The sequence below is a fragment of the Fistularia commersonii genome, chromosome 19 (assembly GCF_037954325.1).
Source record: "Fistularia commersonii isolate RoL2024-O1a breed Wild chromosome 19, RoL_Fcom_v1.0, whole genome shotgun sequence".
Lineage (NCBI taxonomy): Eukaryota > Metazoa > Chordata > Actinopteri > Syngnathiformes > Fistulariidae > Fistularia > Fistularia commersonii.
Genome location: NC_141302.1, coordinates 13,933,934 through 13,954,944, shown reverse-complemented (window position 1 = coordinate 13,954,944; position 21,011 = coordinate 13,933,934). Strand labels below are relative to the sequence as shown.

The 21,011-nt window shown below is 40.2% G+C and overlaps 3 protein-coding genes across 3 annotated transcripts; 2 read left to right on the top strand and 1 right to left on the bottom strand.

Moving 5' to 3' along the window:
- Positions 1-446: 446 nt before the first annotated feature.
- On the top strand, positions 447-4,604 carry LOC147223870 (uncharacterized). Its single transcript, XM_086166230.1, has 5 exons — positions 447-545; positions 684-1,358; positions 1,440-1,565; positions 2,856-2,899; positions 4,326-4,604. Exons 1-5 carry the CDS (start codon positions 491-493, stop codon positions 4,602-4,604), a joined length of 1,179 nt encoding a protein of 392 aa, XP_086022356.1. The 5' UTR covers positions 447-490.
- A 3,123-nt stretch (positions 4,605-7,727) lies between these two features.
- LOC147223869 (uncharacterized) lies at positions 7,728-10,296 on the top strand. The gene is made up of 3 exons (XM_086166229.1): positions 7,728-8,407; positions 8,499-8,620; positions 10,196-10,296. Exons 1-3 carry the CDS (start codon positions 7,728-7,730, stop codon positions 10,294-10,296), a joined length of 903 nt encoding a protein of 300 aa, XP_086022355.1.
- An 825-nt stretch (positions 10,297-11,121) lies between these two features.
- Positions 11,122-14,775, bottom strand: LOC147223868 (uncharacterized). The gene is made up of 3 exons (XM_086166227.1): positions 14,721-14,775; positions 13,906-14,595; positions 11,122-11,234 (listed from the first exon to the last, which is right to left on the bottom strand). The coding sequence occupies exons 1-3, from the start codon at positions 14,773-14,775 to the stop codon at positions 11,122-11,124; spliced, it is 858 nt and encodes a 285-aa protein (XP_086022353.1).
- Between the last annotated feature and the right edge of the window lie 6,236 nt (positions 14,776-21,011).

The following is a 21,011-nucleotide window of genomic DNA, read 5'->3' as shown; positions in this document are numbered from 1 at the left end:
GAGTCCCTTGCCCACTTACACCTTATGACAATGAGGTCATGACTAGAGCTCATGAAGTTTGTGTCATTTCAGATGTAATAATGAGAAAGATTTTTGAGAGTCTTCCTCTCATGACAACACAGTAATATTACACAGTATTACACAGTAGTCTCCAGATAAAGGTCTAGAGACTACAAAGCAGAGGCTAACAGACATGGCCGTTCTGAGACCGGCAGAATAAATAAACTTGTCGGACAGTCCAGCTGAGGTCAACTCTCACTGTCAGGGTGATTAGACAGTAGAAGTTGACGGGAAAAATTCTACTTTCACTCGTTTTGACGACATCGTGTTTTTGGAATGTACCGCACGAAGACGATTGGGGGAGCAGCGATCACGTGATCACAGACTCTCAAAGACTCTCATCTGATTGGCCGATCAAATTCTGTCCTGCATTATAAAACTACTGATTAAACATAGATTCTCTCCAGTGAAGGTGGTGGTTTCAACCAGCATGACTCCTGCAACTGTCTTTTTTCATGTGGCAAGTTTGCTGCTGGTGAGAACAGGTGAGCATCATATTTTTATTTCATTTTCATTTTCATTTCTTTTTCTTTCAAGTAATACCATATATTTTATGGTAATAAAACTTTATTTAACTTTGCATTTGCTTTTTTTCTTCATTTCCTTCTCATCTTACATTGCAGCTTCATCATCCTTTCTCGAGCAATTTTCTGTTAATGTGGGTGAAGACTTGGTGTTGAAATGTTTCTATAAAGGGTCTAAATATCCATATATGTTTTTCTGGTATAAACAAACTATTGGACAGAAGCCAAATCTCATGGTAACATTTAATAAACAATTCAAATTACCTCTTTTTCACAATGAATTTAAAAATAAACGCTTTGGATTTGACAGTTCTAATGACCAAAAGAATTTAAAAATCTCAAATGTACAAATTTCAGACTCAGCCACTTATTTCTGCATGGTTAACTTTCTCGACGGATTTGAATTTCTGAGCGGCATCACGGTCAGTGTGAGGGATTCAAGTCTGAACGTCAATCTTTCTTTTCTCGACTCACCATCTGGGACCCTCCAGCCAGGAGACTCTGGGACTCTGACATGTTCAATCCAATCCGGGACTTGTGATACAGGACACAGTGTTTACTGGTTCAAAGACTCAAAGGAATCTCAACTAGAAATTATTTACACTCACGAAGGCAGGGAGGATCAGTGTGAGAGAAAACCTGGGACCCAAACACACACCTGTTTCTACCACTTGTCGAAAGAGAATCTGAGCTCTCACACTGAGACCTACCGTTGTGCTGTTGCATCTTGTGGACAGATACTCTTTGGAAACAGTAAAGCTCTGGACTCACGGGGTTAGTAGAAGACTTGAATTATCAGTTTAATTGGGTGGTGAAATAAAACTAAAGCTCAAAACTTCTATTTCACGATGATAGGCGGTGTGAACTCCAGTGTATCGATTCATGTGCTGTGTGGAGGTTTGACCTTCACCACCATCCTGGTCTTTTTCTTGGCTTTTACTGTATACAGACTCTACAAGGCAAACAGCTGCCAACACACAGGTAGGATATACTTTTTTTGAACTTCATGTTTACCGTTCATGGTCCTAATGAGATATTGTGTTATGAATAGAACATGCCAATGTCATCATTTCTGCAGTCAATGTCATGATTTATTAGCTGCAAATGTTGGAGTAAGCTGAGGGACTTTTTTTTTATTCATACGATATTAAAAACACCATTCGGAACATCATATCATGTGTCTGACATTTACATTGAGTTGTTCATCTTGTAGCAATAGTTGTCCCTTCATCATGGCACCTGTTCATGGATGTCGGAAATTGGGTAGGAAGTGACCACATTGTCCTTATAGTCAATGTGTTAGAAGAGGGAAAAATGTGCAAGTGTAGGGATTTGACTACACAATTGGGTCAGAGCTTCTGTGAAACTGCAGTTCTTGTGGGGTGTTGTCCGTCTTTGGTGGTCACTAACAAAAGTGGGACTGGTGACTTGGTCATGGCTGACGCAGCTTCACCGATGAATATATGAATATGTGAATATAGGGAGCAAAGGCTGGCCCACATGATCCGATTCAACGGGAATGCAACTGTTGTTCAAATTGCCGAAAAAGCTGAGTCTATTTCTGATAGAAAGTTGTCAGCACACAGTGCATCATGGTTTGTTGCATACGGGGGCTGCATAGCTACAGATCAGATCAGATTCGATCATATCAACTTTTATTATCCTGTGACGGCAAATTCATCTTGGGCCGTTGGTATAGTACAGCTGAATTCCTCACACACCCAACAAACATACCATCATCCCACACAAGTTGCTCCTCAATACACAAGTCATGCAGTTACAAACTATTGGTGGAGGAGTTGTGTGAATTGAATTGAATTGAATGTCAAGAATAGTTGGAAAGGAACTACAGATATTGCAGCAGTCTGTTGGCTGGGATGTGCAAGTGTATCAGAAAAAACAAATAAAAATAGGGAGGCCCAATAACTCAACGCCATAAAAAGACCAAGAATTTATATTCATCCTTGTAGGCCCGAGGTGCAATAAAAAAACAATACAGTAGAACAGCAGCCCGCGAACTCCCCTAATCATGAACAGATCTGCCCACGAACAGTTTTCGAATCTGTCATCCATGAAGAACAGGAATTCAAGGATCTGCTGCTAAAATCTTGATAAAATTACTTCAGTAGATACCACACCCTGCTTGAATCAAGTGGTTTTCTTCGATGTATTTTATGAACTCATTTCAGTTATATATTCACTGTTGTTTTGAATGTATGAACTTCAATACATTTTGTAAAAGTGATTTTTTTTTTCCTTTTCAATCACCAGACTCACAAGACAGATCTCCATCCACCCCCAGCCCTGGTGCAGGGGTACGCTGATTTACTATCAATGTTTAGGCCACATATTTTGAAGCAGAATATAACAACATGGATTATTTCACTTTTAAAGGACAAAGATTATAAAGGGAAGTTATGACAGTTATGCTTTACCTGTACTGGCTTGTTCAAGGTTTATTACTGCTATTTTAACTACAACTTGACAACTGAGAAGCGCAAAAATATCCAACTCATGCTATCCAAAGTAGTGATGATAAAAAAGAAAAAAACATTTCATTTGTTGAGGATCTACTTCCATTTATCGGTCATGGCATGTATGAGTGTATGACAATCCTGTTTTATGTGAAATTAACAGGATCGCCAAGAAGCAGAGAACCTCCAATATGCTGCTCTAACAGTTGTCAAGGCAAGAGGATCAAGAAGACTGACGGAGGAAACCTCAGATCAGTGTTTGTATTCCAGTGTAAGACATGAGACGGACATGGTTCCTGTCATTTCTCATGAAGATGCAGATGTTCTTGAATGTTCAGATACATTGGAGCATGTCAGTCAGAACATACAATAAACCATCACTCCTGTGCTGACATCGTCTGCTGGTCTTCTCTGGTTGTTTTCGGTAAAAGGTTGACTGTTCAACTTGCATTTCTATGGTTACAACAACTGAAGTTTACAGCTGTTGAAAAATAAATTATCTTTTTTTTTCTTCTCACATGGTCTGCTGTTCTTCTCCAGATGGTTTCATGAGTTGATTGTGGATCAGAAACCCCATGAAGAGAGGTATCTGCTGCGGTCACTAGTGTTAAGGAGTTTTATCATGGTGGGCGTTTTATTCACTTTCTATAAAGCCATCACACAATAATAAGAAGAAAAGGAAATGAAAAACTCCAGTCACTGGTTTCTCGGTCCCCCCTCCACCATCGCCCCTGTTCACAAACAGGACATCTAACATACTGTATGTGGCTATTTATTTTCCATCCCCCTCTATGCTGCTTGGATGTAAATGGGGTTCTGTATCTATCGCTGGTTCTTTTCTTCATCTGTGTCTTTTCCTGTGTGTTTTTTCCACTTTATTGGTCGTGATATTAAAAAAAAACAATCACAAGGTGAGATAACACAACAAATAATAACCTATCAGCTGTTTTGAACAGTTAAAGACTGTGTGAGTATGTGACTAGTATAAACTCCATTTCAAAAAATATACATATATCCTAATGAAGCCAACAAAAATCAATTGTTACAGGGAAGCAATATCCTCAAATATGTGTACTTCCTGATGCAGGCATCACAGTGATAACAAAACGCATGAATACTTTATAAGAATAAGAAGAGCTAATGAATGAGGAAAATGAAAGGGAATGAAGAGCAGAAGAGGTGATTATTTTCCACCACGAAGTTGAATAGGCTGAATAGACTTTTTAACAATTTCAGTTCAGCGTTCGACATCATAATCTTGCAACAGCTGATCACCAAACTACAGCTGGGGTTCAACACCTCCCTCTGCAACTGGCTGCTGGACTTCTTCTGTGAGAGGCCGCAAGCGGTACGAGTGAGCAACAACATCTGGTGCAGCATCACACTCAGCACAGGAGCCCCTCAGGGCTGTGTGCCCAGTCCCCTGCTCTTCACCCTGCTGACTCACAGCTGCAAACCCACTTACAGCACCAATCACGTGTTTTTGTTTACCTTTGTTTTTCTTTCAAGTATCACCATGCTTTCTGCATGGCTGAGGTTTGGCTGAGGTCATGCAACTCCCCTGACCAATTGGGCTGCACTACTGCAGATGTGCTTCCAAATTCAGCTTATAATTTACTAGTGTCTCTTGTACTGTATGTGCTGGCACTAATAATTACAACATCTTGTCCGGTGTTTACTGAATCTTCATATTCATGCTTTGCAAAAAGGCCAAATCATTTCATGTGATGGCTTTTCCGCATACTTCAGTTCTGTCTATATTATTTACTGTAAATTACTTCACACAAACACTTCATACACCTTTTCCTTGCTCATCTCCTTTTTTAAATTCCAGAACCCATTTTGGCCCTCAAGTCAAAACGCTTGCCCTCCTTTGCTCGAAGCCATAGACTATCACTGGTCTCATTACTGTCTTGCATACCTTTCATTTAATATTGGCTGATTCCTGTCAGCAGTCAAGTGAACCCTGATCTCTCCCTCACCTTGTTTCATTTTCTCATGTTTATTTCAATGCATCATTTGCTATAGACTTGATTTGCTCATTTTGTTTGGCATTTATATGCATTGTATGCTCTTTCTTACTCGCCAAGCTTTGGTTCTTCAATTAAGCAATATGAATTAACACCCCCTTCCACCGCTTCCGTCTCACCTCAACAGGATGTAAATGTGGTTCTGATTTTCTTACTGTTTCTTCTCTTCACCTATCACTTATCTGGCCTTTTCCTTTTCCTGTGCGTATTTTTTCCTGTGTGTATGTTTTTTTTTGACCCATTGTTAGCAACACTGAAGACAATCACAAGGTGAGATGACTTTGTTTCACCAAATATAAGAAAGCAGGAGGAGCTCTGTTAATTTGGAGGCCATGTAGCTTCTCTGCACAAATTTAAAGTTCATACAAGCCAAAATAAGACAGTGGACATTTTAATGTATTAGCTGGTTTGCAGAGTTGCATTGGATATGGGAGGCATTGTCCATCAGCAATGATAGCTTTACAGCCACCCTCTTCTCTCCCACCACTTGCACTGAGTTCACAGGATGGAGCTAGCCTTCCTCAGTTTGTCTATCTTCTTCCTGTCACCCGCTGAAAGACTGCTGCTCCAGTAGACTACTCCAAAAAAAATGCTTGATGACACTACAGTGTTGAAGAAGGTCCTTAAGAGACCCCCCTGCATCCCAGAGGACCTGAATCTTCTCACAAGGTACAGTCTGCTTTGATATTTCCTGAAGAGACCATCAATGTTGTGAGAAATATTTTAGACTGGGGCAGGACATGTATGCAGGTTGGGTGAAAGTGGTGAGGAGTTCTGTGGCTGTGATAAGGGAGACTAAAGTGATGTTTGCTTTTGATTGAGTGATTTGTTTTGACAAATTAGGGATCACATATGAGCCCCTTCTTGTTTGCTGTGGTGATGGACAGGCTGGCAGATGACTTCAAACAGAAATTTTACACATGTGATTTTTGCAAATAACACTGTGACATGTTCCGAGAGCAGAGAACGCATGGAGGAAAATCTCGAGAAGTGGAGTTGTGCACTGCAGAGGAGAGAAATCAAGGTTAGCTACAGTAGAGCAGAAAACATTTGTGTGAATGACAGAGACCCAAGTTTAACTGGGTTCCTGTAGTAAGTAGTAAAGATATTGGCAAAAAGGATTCTGAGGCAGGAACTGGCAAGCAGGAAGATTGAGGAGAATATTTATTAATGGAGTGAAAGGGAACATGAAATTAGATGGTGTGAGAAAAGAGGATACAAATGACATGGGCAGAAGGTGGAAGATATTTTGCTGTAGTGACCCCTGAAGGGACCTGGTGAAAGAAAAAGTAGACAGTGATCCACACCGCATATGACAGATGAATCCTGTGCTATGTTTTGTGTGATTCGTGCTCTGCTGATCAGATGTCTGCAGTTTTTTTTGTATCATCCATAGTCCATATAGAATTTTGCATAAAAGATACTTTTAAGCATAATAATAATACAGAACAATTTCAAAATACGAGATAATGTGCATAACTGAAAAACAGTGGGTCTTTTTTCTTTTTATGTCCTTTTCAACTATTGATCATTTGTACAAATTGACGGAAACAGTAATTTTAAAAGTATCAAAAATCCATCAACACTTTTTTACACACACTAAAACAGCTTGTCGCTCTCATGGAAACATATTTTCTAAACATGGAAATTCATTTTCACATCAAATACAATCCTTGCCCATCCTTTTCTTTCCTCGCAAAAATAAAGGAGAATATACAAACGTTGGACTTTCTTGGGAGAAAAAAAGCACAAACTTCAGATGGAAAACTCACTATTCTTCATTTGATACACTCTCAGTATGAATACTGAGGTACAAAAGTAATTCTCTCGAATCGGTCATTTGGATGTTTATATTTAAATAGCTGACAGTTCCCAATGTCAATGTCATCATTTGGAGTGTCTTATCATGTAACTAATGGCATAGAAATTAAGGTGTTCGACAAAAAAAAGCTAAAAAAAAAAAAAAAAAAAAAGTGGCCAGAAGAAGTAGAGCACTGGAGAATAAGATCACGGAAAAAAGGAGAGAGGTATGCTTGCTTACTGGACACCAGAAAAGTATTAAGATCAAGGAGGAAGTTCGAGCCAGATACAACAATATAGCAACAAATGAAGCACTGGAGACTGGCAAGCAGATGCTCACAGCCCTGGCTGTTCTGAGATCAGCTCAACAGATAAACTGTTCTCCAACAATCCAGTTGAGGTCTTCTGTCAGTGTCGGTGTAATAACATAGTACAGGTTGACAGGAAATATTCGACTCTACGAACGTGTTGACAATGTCGTGTTTCTGGAATGTACCACACAGAGACGATTGGGGGAGGAGTGAACATGTGATCGTTATAATTTCACAGACTCTCATCTGATTGGTTGATCAAATTTTGTCTTGCTTTATAAAACTACTGGTTAGATGTAGATTCTCTGCAGTGAAGGTGGAGGTTTCAACCAGCATGAATCCTGTAACTGTTGTTTTTCATGTGACAATTTTGCTGCTGGTCAGAACAGGTGAGCATCATTTGTTTATTTAGTTTCCATTTTACCTTGTTTTCCTTTCAAATTTGGCCATGTGTTTTGACACGGTTGAGTTTATCATATCTGTATACTGAGGTTCATTTTGTTTTCTTCTGTTTCCTTCTCAGCTCACATGGCAGCTTCGTCATCGTCTCTCCAACAATTATCTGTTAATGTGGGTGAAGACATTGTTTTGGAGTGTTTTGATGAAGTCTCTGAATATGACCAAAACTATTACTGGTATAAACAAACTTTGGGACAGAAACCAAAGCTCATGATTAATTTCACAAAAAATGGAATTTTAGAAGGCAAATTTAAAGATACACGCTTTGGACTTGACAGTAAAGCTGGCAGAAATACCTTCAAGATCTCAGAAGCAGAAATTTCAGACTCTGCCACTTACTTCTGCATGAAGCGCGAAACAAATGAAATGAAATTTTTAAACAGCACCCTGGTCAGGGTGTTGGACATCCATCTCAACGTCAACCTTTCTGTTCTCCATTCACCATCTGAGACCCTCCAGCCAGGAGACTCTGTGAATCTGACGTGTTCAATCCAAACTGGGACTTGTGATACAGGACACAGTGTTTACTGGTTCAAACATTCAGAAGAATCGCAACCAGAAATTATTTACACTCAGAAAGTCAAAGAGAACCAGTGTGAGAGCAAAGCTGGGACCCAAAGACAAACCTGTTTGTGTTACTTGTCAATTAATAATCTGACTGTCTCTCACACTGGAACCTACCGTTGCGCTGTTGCATCATGTGGTTGGATACTTTTTGGAAACAATATAACTCTGAATGTACAAGGTAAGTAAGATAGAATGATTTAATAGTTATGTATTATGAATGAGATGAAAAAATCCAAATCTAATTTATTTTAAAATAATTGAATCTAAAGGCAGAATGAACTCAAGTTACTTGGTTCCTATTCTGAGAGGAGGTTTGATCTTCACCACAATCCTGGATGCTTTGCTGATTTTTACCGTGTACAAACTGTACAAGAAAAACACCAGCCGACACACAGGTGAGACGGACAGTCGATCTCTGACCTCTATGTTCACTGTTCATGACTTTTTAGCTGCAAACATCAGTGTCAGAGTAAGCTTAGTGGCAATCATTTTATGAGGTGATGCCAATATCATCATTTGGAACATTTTATCGTGTATTAAATTAGTGCCATGTATATTGAGGTGTTCAATGTTCACTTACTGTCTCTTCATCATGCCACTTGTATGTAGATAGGATATGATGGGTAACCAGAGAATATGTTGTCTCCAGAGTCAGTGAATTAGTAGCAAGAAAAATTGGGAAGTGCAATGATTTGAGCGAGTGAGACAAGGACGGATTTTGATTGACAGACAATTGGTTCAGACTATCTCCGAAACTGCATTCCTTGAAGGGTGTTCTTGGTCTGCACGGTCACTACCTATCAAAGTTGTCCAGTTGGATTCTCGTGTCTCTTTAGTAGATACCACTGCATGCTGAAATAATTTCTTCCAGGGTACATTTTATGAATTTTCGTCACTGATCAATTCATTGTCATTTTGAATCTATGAATGTCCATGGTAACAGTTTGAGAAAGCCTGATTTTTTTTTTTCCTTTTCAATGATCAGAACCTCAAGTCAAATCTCCATCCACCCCCACCCCAGATACAGAGGTATGTTAATTTACTATCTAATGTTTATGTCAAATATTTTGAAGCAGGATATAAGCAACATCAATGATTTACTTTTTAAAGAACAGAGATTATAAAAGATGGTAATGAAAATTAAGCTGTTCTAGTCCTGGCTTCCGTAATCTTCCTGTTGTATTATTGCTATTTCAACAACAACTTGTCAACTGAGAAGCACATGAGGGATATATCTGACTAATACTTTCCAAAGAAGTGATGAAATGCATAACATCAACGTTGAGCTTTTAGGGGGGGGACCATGTTTTCGTATCAGTCATGAAATATACAATGTATGAAATTCTGTTTTTCATGTGAAATTAACAGGATCGCCAAGAAGCAGAGAACCTCCACTATGCTGCTCTAACAGTTGCCAAGGCAAGAGGACCAAGAAGACAGAGGGAGGAAACCTCAGATCAGTGTGTGTATTCAAGTGTAAAGCAGTAAATGGACATGGTTCCAGTTATTCTCATGAAGATGCAGATGTTTTGAGAGACATGATAGCATATCTGTCAGAACATACAATAAACCACCACTCCTGTGCTGACAACAACTGCTGGTCTTCTCGGGCTGTTTTTGTAAAGGAGATGTTGGAGGAGTTTTTGTAAAGGAATTGACTGTTGATGGTTTCATGAGTTGATTGTGCATCACAAACCCCATGAAGATCTGCAGTGGTCGCAGTGAGGTTTCGATGCCAGTGATGTTCATGCAGGAAGCCTTTAATGGTGTCTATTTTATTCACTTTTCATCATGTCATCACGCAATGGTAAGAGGAAAAAGGAAAGAAAAAAAAAAAGAGAGTCAGAGATACTTTGAATTCTCACTTTGGTCAACCTTCTTCACTGAGTTCAGCCTGACTGGTTTCACAGTCCCTTCTCCACCACCGCCCACGCTCACAAACCGGAAATATACGTGGCTTGTTTTTCAAGCTTTTCTGTTCTACTTCTGGAGGTACAAGAAGCGCCCCACCAGGAGGAAGCGGACAGGTGTGCTAGATCTGTGTCCCGAGCTAAACAGGGTTACTGGGTGAGTATGTATGGTGTAGCGATGAGGAAGATAACTGCTGTGGAACATGGAAGCCAATATGCTAGGCCTTACCTTCTGATTTCTCCTGCCAACCTGTATGTGTTTATGAAGCCCGGGACTGAAAAATGCAAGTTGACTTGAGTCACAGTCTCACCTTAGAACCCTAAATTGCAGCGTCCAACCTGTGCCCAGATCTGGTCCTCATTGTGGAGCTAGGTTAGTAGCCCTATTTCCATTGGTACTCTGAGGGCAGGGAATTTGTACCAGTGGCAATTGTTGGCAACACGGGTCTTGGTGGATTTGGTAAGAGAGTCGAAGATGCCAGCTCACATAATTACTCTTGGCACAATTTTCACACCAATATTGTCAAAACCAAGCACTCAAAAAGACCTCAAACCCCATCCAAGAGAACATCTCCAACACCAGCGTTGAGCTGATTTATCAAGGGATCCGAACTTCTAGTCCCAGCAAGCATTCATTCATGATTCAAATATTTTTTTTTTTTCGAATGGAAGAACAATAAACCAGAGGCCTGAAAGTGACACCATATATATGTACATTTATATATTCAGAATTGATATTTATTTTCTGCTGCCATCCCTCATAGGGCTACACATCTTCTTCATAACACATGTGGACTTAAAGTGTCTCTCTAAAACCTGCTTCCAGACACACAGAGTCAAGAGGTTGAGAGTTTTGTGGTTGTTTGGTGTGACTTTCTCAATTAACACAAACCAACTCAATTTTTTTTATTGTAGGAAAAACAGATATAATGCACGATTTATTCTCAAACAAGGACACATGTATGACAATAAAAGTCAAGAATGATCTACTTCTTTACACCAGGGTACAGACATTCATCCCTGCTGTTATTTCTCTCTCTTGGTCCAAGGCTGCTGAAATCCATTGAAGTGGCATAAAGTTCTCTGCTTCCTTGCGATCCTGTTTAAACAAAGAAAAACAGCTGGGTGTCAGATTTGTAAATGTTGCTGACATGTTCAAAGTTATTTAAAAAACACTTCAACTTAAACACTTTAACACTTTAACACTATGTTCATGACTCAAATGTCCAATGGCGCATCATTATACACCCCAAAAATATGCTATTTTGTGTAACAGTGGCTTCGATATGAATAGCTGTACTTTTTCAATTAAATTTGCCCCAAATATTGACATATGAGCTATATTTGATTTATATGCAGCAAAAAAGATGAAAGTGGATATAAATACAAATATGTTCCTACCTGTGCATCTGGACCCACAGCAATCGATGGCCTTTCTGGTGAGTTTTGTCCGATACAGAAAATAGTTTCAAAAACTTGCGACAGATATAAGCTACCAATCAAAGAGCTGTATATGAAGAACACACGTGGACCCAGCACTGAGCCTTGTGAGAGCAAAGTTGTCCTTTTTCCAAAAAATATCTGTCCAAATGATGCAACGGCGCAAAGGTAAGTTCCAGTGTGAGATCCGGTCAGATTCTGTTTTGACAAGTGGTAGAAACAGGTTTGTGTTTGGGTCGCAGGTTTGTTCTCTTGTTGTCGGACACCGACTTATGTGACAGGAAATTCCCAAGACCTGTGTCGGATGCATCCACCTCCACCATCCAGGACTTCCGACCACTGGGCAACAATACAGTTCTTTTCTCAACAGTCCAGGGAAGATGCTTCTGACTTTGTCTCTGGTTCAGAAGTGGATTGACACGAGGAAAGTGAGATTTTCACCATCGTGTAGGATTGGTTTGTATGCAATGGCTTCTGATGCTTTCACTCCAGCCTCAGTCCACTCCTTGTGAAGTTCCCTCAAATTCTTGAATTGATTTTGCTTGTCGATCCTCGAAGCTGTGGCTGTCCCCTATGCTGGTGTATCTTGTCCTTCCAATCAACTTTCCATTAATATACTCTGATGCAGCATTCTGTGAACAACCAGCTTCTTTCTAACTGTAAATGACCCCTTCAAGATAACTTTGACTCCAGTTCTTTTCCCATCAGTGCCATGACAGTACATCTTGGAACTTGTATACATATATGTCAATACATATATGTCAATTTAAGCATCTGTATCCAGCTTCCTGACCCACTGATTCCACAGGGGTCCTGAGTTCTGTGGTTTTTCATTGTAAATTCCACAAAGAAATCAAACTTTATGACTTAACACAAACGGACTTGGTGAGATTGAAGGAGGTTCAGTTGTTTTATTGCAATACAACAGATACAATGCAAAGTTTACTCTCAAACAAGGATGCAGGAACAACAACAGATGTCCAGAAAGATCTACAGCTTGACACCGGCGTACACACATTCACCCCTGGTGTCATTTCTCACTCTTGGTCTGTGGCTGCTGAAATCACTTATAGTGGCATATTGGAGGTTCTCTGCTTCCTGGCGACCCTGTAAATAAAATATAATACAGTTGGCTGTCAAATGTTTTTTTGTTGCCATGGATAATTATTCATCATAAGAGAGGAATGTGTCAAGATGTTATTTGTTCAAGATTTTTAACAAATAACTATCATTGTAATGTTAAATTTTTACACCCAAAATATGTGCAATTTTTGCAAAGTATAACAGTAGTATCACTACAGATAACTTTTTTCTTTTTTGGCGATGGAAATACAACCAACATGTTCCTACCTCTGCATCTGGAGCCGGAACAACCGATGGTCTTTCTTGTGAGTCTGGTCCGTAAAAGAAGCATTTTCAGAACACAACACTAACACTTGTTGTAAGCAGTAATAATGTACCAAATTTGGAGGTATTTATTCATAACAAATGAGGACTCAGTACTGAGGCTTGAGGCACTCCAGTGGACAAGCTATGAGTTTGGACATTGACCCCCTCCGAGATACAACCAAAAATAACAGAAAACCCCATATGTGTCAGCCTTAAACCGTGCAAATTCCAATTTAGTCTATAACTTTTTGAAGCTGGAGTAAAGCGGTTTTATCAAAAATTTGATCATTAATCTTTAATGGTGGACATTAATTTATCAGCATTTAATCAGGATATTTTTCAACAGTAATATCCGTGCATATGTTGGGTAGTTTTAACCGAACATACACCTGCAAGTGATTAATTGTCTGGGTTTAAACGTGGGGTGTAAACTTTATATCATACTAAAAAATCACCCAAACAACTTTGGATTTATATGGATTAAATCTGATGAACTCAAAAACCGAGGGCTGATTTGAAGCAATGTCCAAGGAGTTCAAACTGGCAGCCCCTCCTTTTGTACAGACAGTCTGCTAGGATTACTCGATTAAATGATTTCTACTTTGGAAACATTTCTGAGCTTGGTTGATAAAAATAGATATATAAATATTTAAATGACTTTCCATATGAACCTCTCAGGTTGAAAATAATCTTAGTTTTCCGTACCTGTGGATTTATATCTCTGTGTCCTGTACAGTCTGTGTGCAGTAAAAGCCAAGAAAACGACCACGATTGTGTTAAACATCAAAGCTCCAATCAGCACAAGTGTCCAGTCTTTGCCTGCATATTCCAAAATGAAAAATGTAATGTTAATTTTAAAATAAAGACTAGAAACATTAAAAGAAATAGATTGGACTGTAACTTTCACTAATGATTAAAAATAGTCTTCTTCTTCAACTTACCTTGAGGATCCTGAGTTGTCCCTTTTCCAAACAGAATCTGTCCACATGATGCAACAGCACAACGGTAGGTCTCAGTGTGAGAGCTCGGATTCTCTTTCATCAAGTGGTAGAAACAGGTGTGTGTTTGGGTCCCAGGTTTGCTCTCACACTGATCCTCACCGACTTCTTGAGTATAGATGATTCCCGGTTGAGATTCCTCGGAGTCTTTGAACCAGTAAACACTGTGCCCTGTACCACAAGTCCCAGTTTGGACTGAACACTTCCGATGCTCAGAGCCTCTTGGATTGGGGGTCCCAGATGGCGAGACAAGGACAGAGAGGTTGACGTTCGGACTGGAATCCCTCACAATGACCATGATGCTGTTCAGAAATTCAAAGGCATTTGTTGAGCTCCCCATGCAGAAGTAAGTAGCTGAGTCGGAAATTTGTGCATCTGAGATATCTAATTTATTTCTGCCAGCATCAATGTCAAGTCTAAACCGTTTATTATTTTTACATTCATCGTTAATATATAACCAGTTAGTCTTTTTTTCAAATTCAGTTATAGGGTTTGGTGTTTGTCCCAAAGGTTGTTTATACCAGTAAAACCTTGATAGATATTTAGACCCTTCATTAAAACACTCCAAAATAAAGTCTTCGCCAACATTGACGGACAAATACTGTAAAGACGACGTTGAAGCTGTAATATGAGCTGAGGAGGAAATGGAAAAGAAAGAAATGCAAAGTTAAATTTACACATATATTAACCTCAGCCGTGCAGAATGTATGGTGATAATTGAAAGTTGAAAGAAAACAAAATAAAGATATGATGCTCACCTGTTCTCACTAGCAGCAAACTTGACACATGAAAAACAACAGAGACAGGAGTCATGTTGGGTCAAACCTCCACCTTCACTGGAGAGAATCTGCATCTAATGTGTAGTTTTATAAAGCACGACAGAATGTGATCGGCCAATAAGATAGGAGTCTCTGAGAGTGTCATTAATCACATGATCACTGCTCCACCAATCGTGTCCGTGTGATACATTCCAGAAACACGATGTTGCTGACATCTGAGGTGGGACGATTTAGTGTCATTGTGATTTTGGGGAAGTTTCATGAAATGGCCCTATTGTTGACGTTTCTAATAAACTACACTTGTTTCTTGTACACGATAGTTTATGTGTACAATAGAGTAGTTGGTTCATTTAATGTATCAAGTTTGGACCCCATAAGGTTGTGGATTCTAACGGATCTTCAACATTACTCAGTCTTCACCATTCGTCAGGCTGTGGCGAATTTGGAGTGAGAACGTGTTCATATGACATGCATGAGAGCTGTAAGACAGGGGTGAGGTGTGCGGTACGTGTAAAAGAGAAGTTCATGGTGTAAATGGGACTCCATCAGGGATCCGCTCAGAGCCCATTTTTATTTACATTAATGATGGAGAGGCTGTTAGATGAGGTTAGACAGGAATTTCCACAGACCTTGGTGTTTGCAGATAACTTCGTGATCTGAGTGAGAGCAGGGAGCAGGTAGAGGAAAATCTTGATCAGATGGATGTATGTCCTGGAAAGGAGAGGAGTCTAAAACAAGAGTGGAGATAAAAAAAGTGGAGGATTTTTAGAACCTAAGGTCAATGAGCAATAAAGAGTGTGGAAAAGAGGTGAAGAAACACATTCAAGCAGGTTAAAACAGGTGGAGAAAAAGTTGTGGGGTCATTTTTGATGAAATAGTATCAGCCAGAAATGAAATGAAGGGTGTGCAAGACAATGGTGAGACCAGCAACGCTGTACGGGAAGCAGGAAGCAGAGCTGGAGGGAGCAGAGATGAAGATGCTGAGGTTCTCTTTGGGAGTAACAAGGACAAATTGGATCATGATAGAGTCATTCAGAGGGACAGCAAATGTTGGATATTTTAAAGATAAAGTCAGAGAGGAGAGGCTGAATTGTACGGAGGAGAAATACATATATTCTTCTTCTCCTTTCGGCTTTTCCCTTCAGGGGTCGCCACGGCAAATCAACCGTCTCCGGTTAACCCTATTCCCTGTATCCTCCTCTCTCACACCAACTACCTTCATATCCTCTCTCACTACGTCCATAAATCTTCTCTTTGGTCTTCCTCAAGACCTCCTGACTGGCAACTCCAATGCCGGCATCTGTCAAACTCTTGCCTTTTCTCTTCTCTTGCAGCTTGTTAACACAAAGTCCTCCTCTCCTTCTTTGACCTACAGCAGCTCAGTTTCCATGGGTACCCTGTAGGTCAGCAGTACTAATGGTAGTCGTTGTTATCCCGGGCCTCGACTGATCCGTATGAGATTATTAGGTTTGATTCGCATGTTTGGTGTGGGCAAACGTTTGGTGCCGGGTGCCCTCCCTGACGCTGCCCTCTGTTTTATCAGAGCTTGGGACCGGCTCAGGGAGACAAATAATAATTTTGTATTTATTATTTTCCTTTCTGCTACACTCTTCAGGGGTCTCCACAACAAATCACCGTCTCCAAATGACCCAATTTTTTGTATCCACTTCTCTAACACACCAACTAACTTCATGTCCTCTGTCACTACATCCATAAATCTCCCTGGTCTTGCTCTAGACCTCCTTCCTGGCAGTTACAACCCTGCCATCCTTCTACCAGAATGTATTCATTCTCCCTCTTCTGTACCTCTTATGTCCTGGCTTCAACCGGGGGAAGAAAAGCAACGTAAAACGAGATGCAATTTGGATTCAGTATATCTATTCATTGTGAAAGCTTGAAGAAGGGCAGTGCTGAGTTATAATCATATGGAAAAGGGGGCAGGTTGGTTGCAACTCAGATCAACAAAGGGAATAAAATACAGAGTGCTCATAAGGAGAACTTTCCATGACTTCTGTAACTATGGGTAGAAGAACAAAAGGAAACAAAATCCACACTAACTGAAACTGGGAGAAAACATAAACACATCAGTCAGCAACCCCAACACCGTCAGAGTACTCGAGCTCACAAGCCATATGCTATGGGCTTTACAATACACAGTATCTGGCCCTGTACAGTAGCGACTCGCCACCCACACAGTAGCGCACACCATATCCCCATGGCGTGCTGCACATCAGCCGCCACCTTGAATGGTTGTGTCTGGCATGATAGGAGTAGCACATTTATTTTTCCAAAGAGAACATCAGACCTTCATTTTCTATCCCCTGTCTATTCCCCATCTTCTTATCCAGACTCTTGCTTCTCCTCGCTCTACCAGCAGACACAACTTCCTACTCACCCATCTACAACCTGAAGTAGCCAGATTTCAATCAGTATTCTTTAGGTTATGTAACAGATGGAAGCTGTTGTTAACTATGGCTCACACGGTATTTCGGTAGGTTAGTCATAGACTTGATTTGCTTATTTTGTTTTTTTTATTTTCATCCATTGCATGCCCTTTCCGACACAACTCTGCATTTATCAGGGCTTGAGACTGGTAAGAACACTTACCGAAGTCCCTTTTGTGCTGCATTGTGTATTTTGGAAGATTGTTGTAGCAGAATGAAGCAAGTGAAAATACGAGGCCTAATATACAGCCTCTGCTTTTGCAGACCCCTAAAATATTCTCCTTCAGCTGTGAAGTATTCATGTGTTATGTTGTCACTGTACATCCTGCATTCGGAAAAACAAATATAAAAAAATATCAAAAAAAATCACTTCTCTGTAGCGATTGATTTTTGTGAACTTGTACAACATATTTAGTTTCCTGTACTTTTTTCAATGACGCTCAATTGCAACGAAATGTTATTGTTAACAGTCACATGTTCATACAGTCTGTCATTGTGTAAACTAGCTGATCGTTTATTATGTCCACTGTATATTGAATAGTGTTAACTAACAGAGGAGGGAGGCGGCCATCGACACCACAGAGCTCCTCCAACTTTCTTTGATTTTGGTGTAACAGTGTCATCTCATCTTGTGGTGGGTTTCAATGTCACAAACAATAAAGTGGAAAAAACACACAGGAAAAGACCAGATGGGTGTGAGATGAAGAGAAGAAAATGCAATAGCTTCAGAACCACAATGACATCCTGTTGAGTTGAGGGGCAGCAGAAGAGGGGGACGGAGAATAAACATCGCTGAAATGAAGAAGCAACTATGACTTGAGCCTGTATTTTTGTCTTGTTCTTCTGTTTGTTGTCCATTTCACTTGTGCAAACATGAGTAAAATCCTCGACACATTTCCTGCCGGGCTATTTTCAGCTGTAGCTTTATCTTTGCAACTTCAGGTTCAGGGATTCAGATTTATAAATTCAGTATTTATAGTCAATCAGCAAGTGTATTTTGATCTATGGTCTATCAATAGTCTTTCCTGTCAGAAGTCCAATGAACATTGATCACTGCTTCACCTCGTTCACTTTGTCAATTTAGATGTTCAGTGCATCATTCAACACCAAATAATTGCTCTTTCAAATAAAGAGACATGATACTGTAAACCTGTAGCATTTAAAAGATAGTTAAGGTAAAGGAAGTTGAAAAGAAACAAGCCATATATATTTCCTCTTTTTGAGCAAGGCAATCAAGAAGTTTGACCAGGGTGAGGACTTCAGTGTCTCTGCCTTTCTTTTTCTTCTGGCGTGAATAGAATACACACCATGAAAAAACTTCCTGTTTGAACATCTATGACGCTGAACCTTCACAGAGGTGACCGCAGCAGTTACTTCTCTTCATGGGGTTTGTGATGCATAATCAACTTATGAAACCATCAGCAGTCAAGTCCTTTACTAAAAACAGCCTGAGAAGACCAGCAGATGTTATCGGCACAGGAGTGGTGGTTTATTGTGGGCTCTGAAAGACATGCTCTCATGTCTCTGAACATTGAAGAACATCTGCATCTTCATGATAAAATGATTGAAACCATGTCCGTCTCATGTCTTACACTGGAATACACACACTGATCTGAAGTTTCCCCCCTCTGTCTTCTTGGTCCTCTTGCCTTCACAACTGTTAGAGCAGCATAGTGGAGGTTCTCTGTTTTTTGGCTCGAATGAAACACAGGATTGCCATATATTTATATAGTTCATGACTGATATTAAAATGTATTTCTGCCATAAAAAAAACTGAAATGTGATTTTATGTATGTCATTACTTCTTTGGATAGTATGAGTCAGATATGAAATGTATGGAAGCCAGTGCAAGAACAGCTTCATTTGCATTACCATCTTTGTTCTTTAGAATATAAATCATTTACAGTGCTTATATCCTGCTTCAAAATATGTGGTAAAAACATTGCATAGTAAAACAACAAACCTCTGTAGCCGGGGTGGAGGGGGACAGAGATTTGCTTCGTGAGTCTGCTCATTGAAAAGAAAAACGTTACCTTGCTGAGTGTTCATATAATAACAATGAATTAATCATTGACAAGAATTCATAAAAGTTACATCGAAAGAGATCATTTAAGCATGAAGTGGTATCCACTAAAGAGCCAGGAAGAACCAAGGTCTGTTGTGACATCGGGAACCAAGATTTTTGCAGCAGATCTTCTAAGGCGTGTAATTTACGGGTCTTTATGGATCGTTCTCGTTTGTCCAGCACATCCTGCAAGTGCTCAGTATGACTGATATCTGAGAGTTCGGAGGCTGAATCTTCATCTTAAAATCATTGTTGTGAGTTATGTTGTTAGATATGTAACATATGTAAAAGAACCATCAACATGGATGGCAGGACCGATGGTTTCCCATCAAGAATCTGCCCGAAGTATCACACTAACTTCACCGACTCGTCTTCTGCCAGCGCACCCTTGATCCCATGTGTTCTCCAGGTAAGCGAGGAACGCGGACCCAGAATTCCATGTCATGTAAAAGAAAACATGATTCATCAGAGCAGGATACCTTTGTCCATCACTTGTTTGTCCAGATCTAATGCTCAAATGGCCATTGTTGGCATTTTTTGTGGGTGGACAGGGGTCAGCATGGGCATCCTGACTGGTCTCTGGCTATGCAACCATATTTGCCATGATGTGCAGTGTATTTTGACACCTTTCTATCAGAGCCAGAATTAATGTAACTTCCTCAACAATTTGAGCTCATCGTATCGCCAGTTCACCACTGCTCCTTCCTTGGACCACATTTATAGGCAGTGACCGTTGCAGACCAAGAACACCCTACAAGGGCTGCATTTTCGGAGAGTCTGACCTAAATGTCTCCTTTGAAATTTTACCCTTGTCTAACTCGCTCAAATTGTTACACTTCCATTTTTTCTTGCAACTAATTCATTGACTCTGGGGACAACATATTCCACAGGGAAGACCAAGGACAAGCGGGAGAGACTATGTCTCCTTGCTGGCCTGGGGTCCCCCAAGAGGAGCTGGACCATATGGCAGGGGGAGGGAGGTCTGGGCCTCACTGCTCCGGCTGCTGCCACCACGACCCGACTCCTGATGGATGGATGGAAGTCATCGACTTGATTCGCATGCCCTTCCAGTCACAACTCTGCATTTATAAGGAATTGAAACTGGCACAAGCAGAACATTTGCTAGAGTCCGCTTTGTGCTGCATTGTGTATTTCACAATATTGTTGTAGTAGAATGAACCAAGTGAAAACACAAGGTCTAATTATACTGCCTCTGCTTTTGAGACCCCCCCAAAAATTCTCCTTTAGCGCCATAAACCTCCTGTCAAATATGCAAAAGCACTGTCCTTCAGAATGTTTTTGGGTGCCAGGCAAGGAGTCCCTTGCCCACTTACACCTTATGACAATGAGGTCATGACTAGAGCTCATGAAGTTTGTGTCATTTCAGATGTAATAATGAGAAAGATTTTTGAGAGTCTTCCTCTCATGACAACACAGTAATATTACACAGTATTACACAGTAGTCTCCAGATAAAGGTCTAGAGACTACAAAGCAGAGGCTAACAGACATGGCCGTTCTGAGACCGGCAGAATAAATAAACTTGTCGGACAGTCCAGCTGAGGTCAACTCTCACTGTCAGGGTGATTAGACAGTAGAAGTTGACGGGAAAAATTCTACTTTCACTCGTTTTGACGACATCGTGTTTTTGGAATGTACCGCACGAAGATGATTGGGGGAGCAGTGATCATGTGATCGATGGCAGTCACAGACTCCTCTCTGATTGGCCGATCAAATTCTGTCCTGCATTATAAAACTACTGA

Coding starts and splice junctions, on each gene's coding strand:
- LOC147223870 (XM_086166230.1), top strand. CDS start 491: ATGACTCCTGCAACTGTCTTTTTTCATGTGGCAAGTTTGCTGCTGGTG. Junction 546..683: donor TTTGCTGCTGGTGAGAACAG/GTGAGCATCATA, acceptor CTTACATTGCAG/CTTCATCATCCTTTCTCGAG. Junction 2,900..4,325: donor CCCCCAGCCCTGGTGCAGGG/GTACGCTGATTT, acceptor ATCTTGCAACAG/CTGATCACCAAACTACAGCT.
- LOC147223869 (XM_086166229.1), top strand. CDS start 7,728: ATGGCAGCTTCGTCATCGTCTCTCCAACAATTATCTGTTAATGTGGGT. Junction 8,408..8,498: donor ACTCTGAATGTACAAGGTAA/GTAAGATAGAAT, acceptor ATCTAAAGGCAG/AATGAACTCAAGTTACTTGG. Junction 8,621..10,195: donor AAACACCAGCCGACACACAG/GTGAGACGGACA, acceptor TTGTTTTTCAAG/CTTTTCTGTTCTACTTCTGG.
- LOC147223868 (XM_086166227.1), bottom strand. CDS start 14,775: ATGACTCCTGTCTCTGTTGTTTTTCATGTGTCAAGTTTGCTGCTAGTG. Junction 14,596..14,720: donor TTTGCTGCTAGTGAGAACAG/GTGAGCATCATA, acceptor TTTCCTCCTCAG/CTCATATTACAGCTTCAACG. Junction 11,235..13,905: donor GACAACTCAGGATCCTCAAG/GTAAGTTGAAGA, acceptor TTGTTTAAACAG/GATCGCAAGGAAGCAGAGAA.